The sequence below is a fragment of the Chenopodium quinoa genome, unplaced genomic scaffold (assembly GCF_001683475.1).
Source record: "Chenopodium quinoa cultivar QQ74 unplaced genomic scaffold, ASM168347v1, whole genome shotgun sequence".
Classification (NCBI taxonomy): domain Eukaryota; kingdom Viridiplantae; phylum Streptophyta; class Magnoliopsida; order Caryophyllales; family Amaranthaceae; genus Chenopodium; species Chenopodium quinoa.
Genome location: NW_018742334.1, coordinates 1,254,879 through 1,260,406, shown reverse-complemented (window position 1 = coordinate 1,260,406; position 5,528 = coordinate 1,254,879). Strand labels below are relative to the sequence as shown.

At 35.0% G+C, this 5,528-nt stretch overlaps 1 protein-coding gene across 1 annotated transcript; it reads left to right on the top strand.

Moving 5' to 3' along the window:
- Positions 1-3,961: 3,961 nt before the first annotated feature.
- Positions 3,962-4,952, top strand: LOC110693150 (jasmonate-induced protein homolog). Its single transcript, XM_021870274.1, has 2 exons — positions 3,962-4,116; positions 4,269-4,952. Exon 2 carries the CDS (start codon positions 4,285-4,287, stop codon positions 4,864-4,866), a length of 582 nt encoding a protein of 193 aa, XP_021725966.1. The 5' UTR covers positions 3,962-4,116; positions 4,269-4,284; the 3' UTR covers positions 4,867-4,952.
- Positions 4,953-5,528: the final 576 nt, after the last annotated feature.

Here is a 5,528-nt window from a genome sequence, read left to right as displayed (position 1 = left end):
GTAGCTTAAATTGGTCCATAGTTTTTGTGTATGTTATTAATCAAATAATGAAATAATCACCCAACCTTCCAGCAGTATATTAACTCTGTAGTGTTCTAGCTGAAATCTAATCTTTAGTAGTCCTCATCACCAAGTGTTCGAATCGAAGGTATCATGATCTTACTCTGGAGTCAATGAATGATGCTAACATTGTAAAGAATGCAAAATTCGAATAATACGTTACTAAAAATCTCGGATTAGTTACTGTAATAGTTGCAATTGCAAATTTACAGGAAGAATTATTGAAGAAGATTGATTTTGATTTAATATATGTATGATCCTTAAATCATGGATATAAATTTATCAAAACTGAATATAATGGCCTGTTTTTCTCTTTAAAGTTGTGAATTAAGTTCTAATCCGAGATGTTTTTCTCTTTAAAATGTGGTGAGAATGATATGATTAGTATTCTTATTTTTCATGCTTAGGTTTTATCTTGTTTGAAATGAGTTGAATGAGTCTATTGACTTTGTGGCTATGATGCGAGCGTGTAGTATCATCAAAAATTGGGAGGAAGTGAGATGTGGATACTATGTCGTGTACTATATGTTTGAAACAGTTCAACATCACCGTAGTAATGAGGATCTTGTTAGTATGTGTTGTCAGATCTTTCACTACTAATTCATCAATTTATTTTAAATTGGCTACACTCTTGAATTGATTAGTTTTTGTTTTTGTGTCGTGTTAACAGGATTTTTGAAGAACAATACCTTATAATGGGGAGGAGATAAATGAGGTTCGAGATATTTAGTCAAACTATTTCATGATCAATGTTGAAATTTAGATTTAAAACTTAGCTAAATCCATTTGTTTGTTAGACTTTTTTTTGTTTTAGTTCTTAGGCTTGAAATGAATGTATTTGGGGTACCAACATTTTGGGTTGGTCTTTGTTCTTGTGTTGGTTGATGATATCAATAATTTTGAGTTGTAAAATTTTGAGACTCTGCTGAAATTTACATTTAAATTCAATAATATTGCATTTTAATTTCAATTATTAGCGTTAGCATATTACTTTATACCACTAGCAAGGAAAACAGGTACTACAAACATATACAAGGCAATTATTATAATTTTAAAAAAAAAATTCACCTCATTTGCGTCACTCATTAAACAAACAAGTGATGCAAATACAACAATTTTGTATTGTCTACTCAGTCATTTGCGTCACTCCTATATAAATAAGTGACGCAAATAACAAATAAGAAGTTTATCAGAAGAGTCATTTGCGTCGCTCTTAATAAAGGAGTGACGCAAATAATAAAAAAGAAGTTTATCAGAAGAGTTATTTGCGTCGCTCCTTTATAAAGAAGTGACGCAAATAAGAGTCATTTGCGTCGCACTTTTATAAAGGAGTGACGCAAATAACAAAAAACAAGTTTATTAGAAGAGTTATTTGCGTCGCTCCTTTATAAAGGAGCGACGCAAATGACTCTTATTTGCGTCGCGCCTAGGAGCGACGCATATGACTTTTAAGTCATTTAAGTCGCGAGCAGTTGCGTCGCTCATAGAAGCGACGCAAATACACTATAAATGAGCGACGCAAATAAGCCTTTTTCTACTAGTGATTTAATGACGTTTGGAACCATAGATAACCATTATATGTTTTCATAAATGTCCGTGATAGGCTTGAGTTCAAGAAATCGGTGAATGTTTAGAACAGGCTAATTGAGCGTTTTAAGACAAATTAGATGGTTCCACCCACCCAATTGGACTCCTGGAGGGTATTGGGGACTATGGTAAACTTCTCGACAATTTTTATTTCCAAGAAAATAAAGGTCAAAAAATTTCAAAATTATTGAAGGTTATTATCCACGCATTTTAAGGAATTTTGACGTTACGGGGTCCAGTGGCGAAAAGTCTTGAGACCCTAAAGGATACAGTTTAGGTTAATATAATGACGTTTGGAGCCATATATAACCATTAGATTTTGTTATAAATGTCCGTGGTAGGCTTGAGTTTACGAAATCGGTGCAAGTTTCGAATAGACAAATTGAGTGTTATAAGGCAAATTAGATGGTTCCACCCACCCAATTTGACTTCCGTAGGGTATTATGTACCATGGTAAACATCTCGGAAATTTTTCTTTATGGGAAAAAAAAAGGTCAAAAAATTCCAAAATTGAAGGCTATTATCCATGTTTTTTGAGGAATTTTTGACGTTACGGGTTCTGGTGGAGAAAAATCTTGAGACCCTAGGGGATGCATTTTAGGGTCATATAATGACGTTTGGAATCATATATGTCCATTATATGTAGTCATAAATGTCCGTTGTAGGCTTGAGTTCACGAATTCGGTGCAAATTTTAAACAGGCAAATTGAGTGTTTTTAGGCAAATTAGATGGTTTCACCCACTCAATTGGACTCCTGGAGGGTATTAGGTATCATGGTAAACATCTCGAAAAATTTTATTTTCGGGCAAAAAATGGTCAAAATATTTCAAAATTGAAGACTATTATCCACGCTTTTGAGGAATTTTTGACGTTATGTGGTCCAGTGGAGAAAAGTCTTGAAACCATAAAGGATACATTTTAGGGTCATTTAATGACGTTTGGAACCATAGATAACCATTATATGTTTTCATAAATGTCCGCGATAGGCTTGAGTTCACGAAATCGGTGAGTGTTTAAAACAGGCTAATTGAGCGTTTTAAGGAAAATTAGAAGGTTCCACCCACCCAATTGGACTCCTGGAGGGTATTGGGACTATGGTAAATTTATCGGCAATTTTTATATCCGAGCAAATAAAGGTCAAGCATTTACAAAATTGAAGGCTATTATCCACGCATTTTAAGTAATTTTTGACGTTACGGGGTTCGGTGGAGAAAAGTCTTGAGACCCTAAAGGATATTTTTAGGGTAATATAATGACGTTTGGATCCATATATAACCATTATATGTTGTTAAAAATTTTTGTGGTAGACTTGAGTTTACGAATAGGTGCAAGTTTCGAATGGACAAATTGAGTGTTATAAGGCAAATTAGATGGTTTCATGATAACTTGCTATTTGATATGATTTTAGGGTGTTTTGAACCTAGTTTACTTGATAAAATTTGCGTTTTGGTTCATTTTTACTGTATTATTATGCAATTTTTGTGTATCCTATGCTTCACGGGTTGTTGGTGTTTTTGTTGAGATTATAGGTTCAAAAAAACGACCAAATGGAGCCCATGGATACAAAGCCGAGGTTAGAAGCAAGAAGATGGTTAAAAGAAGCCAAGGAAAGGAGCAATATAGAAGAAAAGATGGAAAAAAGAGCTTAAAAGACCCTGCACGGCCGTGCCAGACCTTGCACGTCCGTGCAGGAGGTTCCAGAAAGTTTCAACAAGCTGCCAAGGCCTGCACGGCCGTGCTTAATTTTGTACATTATGGAAAATCCCACTCTTATATTCCTAGCTAGAAAATGCAGTCTTATTAAAAGGTTTTTATCTAACATATCTTTTAGTCGTAAGGAGGATGTTTATTTGATTCATATGATTTTATTTGAAAATTTTGTACTTTATAACTTTAACAACCCCATATTATTTTGAACCAATAATGAAACAATCTCATAACAAAACATAAGATCCACATGAAATTTAGCCATAACATTTACATATATATGTCAATATCGATCTTAGGATCATTTGAAACTGGAAGAAAAGCTCTAACCAGCTATATCCCTCAGCTCAATTTCTCCGCCCATCCCTCATATAAGTTATATCCTTGCATTGGTTTGAAAAAATGTGGACCTTCCAAAGTTACAAGTATTGATATTCATATGGGACCAAATGAGATGATAACAATATACCTATCTATCATCACATTAATGATAAGAGAGAATATATGCAAAAGTAAATAATAAGGCTAGGTAGACAATTTAAAGTGGAGAATATATGCAAAAATAGTGCGTGAATTTCTAAAGTAGAGATCGAATTCAATACACTACGGTTATGAAGAAGCTAATAGGAGTACAACAAGTATGTATAAGGTAAGGATTTGTGTATAAATATGCAAAGGATGGGTAGGTAATTGGCGCAGTGCAACACACAAGCTTCTGATCTCTAGCATACAAATAACCAACATCCGAACTTCCGATCAAGGTAATGTCATGTATATCATATACATAGAAGAGTCTTCATATATATAGTATGCATTTATATTTGTTATCAAATATATAAAGCAAGTCATCTATATATATATATATATATCGGGTTAAACTGAATTACTAATTTGCAGTTAAAATTTGTTATAGGTACTGAAGGAAAAAAATGGCCTCAGCACAAGAAACAGTTGTGATGAATGCACAAGACAAAGAGATTGTGGAGAAGATGGTAGAGGTGGCGAAAAACATTGGGATGAAACAGAACAATGGTGCAGCGGCCAATAGTCAACAACAAAACAGTGCAGTCGTCTCGATGATGAACTCCACCCCTGGAAGGGTTAATTTTTCAATGAATCAGGATTGGCATGGGGAAGTGATGACTGGTGAATATCCTTCGGTCATTGATGTCAGCAAAGGCGACAGCTTTACTCATTCGGCGACAGATAACGATGGATCCAAGGGAGCCGTAGTGTACTTGGGCAACAACAGTACTGCTAAAAGTTGTGCATGGCTATTGGCTTGGTCTGCTCCCAAATTTCCCACCACCAACAATCCTAACAAGGTTTACGTCAAATGTGGCGATGCCACTGATTTCCAGAATATTAATTGGAACCAAATCGAAGCTTCTCTCGACGTATCATCCACTTTCTCGAGCTTCATGGAACCAATTACCAAGACCACCTGCAGTGCTAACATCCTCCCTGGCAAAAACTTCGCATCTGTTGGTGCTAATTTTGGAACTATGTAATTCTACGTACTTTCGTTCGTAATTAGTATGCATGGCTCACTCATCATAATTAACATGCATGCATGTATGTACGTGCTTTAATTATTTGTTAGTTAGTTTCTTTCTAGCTAGCTAACTAGCTACGTACCATGCATGCACATCTATGTTATATCTATTTACTACTTCAATAATAATGAGCCCTACGTTATTATTAGTTTCATGCTTTTATCCCTAATTTTATTTTCTCTTTACTATACTTAGGGCCTGTTCTCATTTACCGAACTCAGCTGAACTGAACTGAACTGAACTGAACTGAACTGAAATGAATATTTTATAAGAGAAGGAAATTAGGAGCTGAACTGAACTGAACTGAATTGAATTGAATTGAATTTCAACGTAAGAGAACAGACCCTTAGCCTCTAATTTTACCTTTGTCCATCATTTTGGCTAGACATGCATTATTACACTTGGAACTTTTACTCATTACTACGGTTATTGTTTGCACTTTGATTTTCTATTCAAGGTGCGTGTCACTCTTTGCTCTAAAGTGTGGGATGAGCTCAGTAATGCATATATGATGAATTTAGAGAACTCCTCTAGCAGCTAGGTAGGCTATCATTAAGGCAAGGGTCGCAGGACCAAGTGCGTGAAGCTAATCAAGTTGCTAGGATGACTAGATAGAA

What these genes read in the sequence shown, in the direction of transcription:
- LOC110693150 (XM_021870274.1), top strand. Translation starts at nt 4,285, where the DNA reads ATGGCCTCAGCACAAGAAACAGTTGTGATGAATGCACAAGACAAAGAG.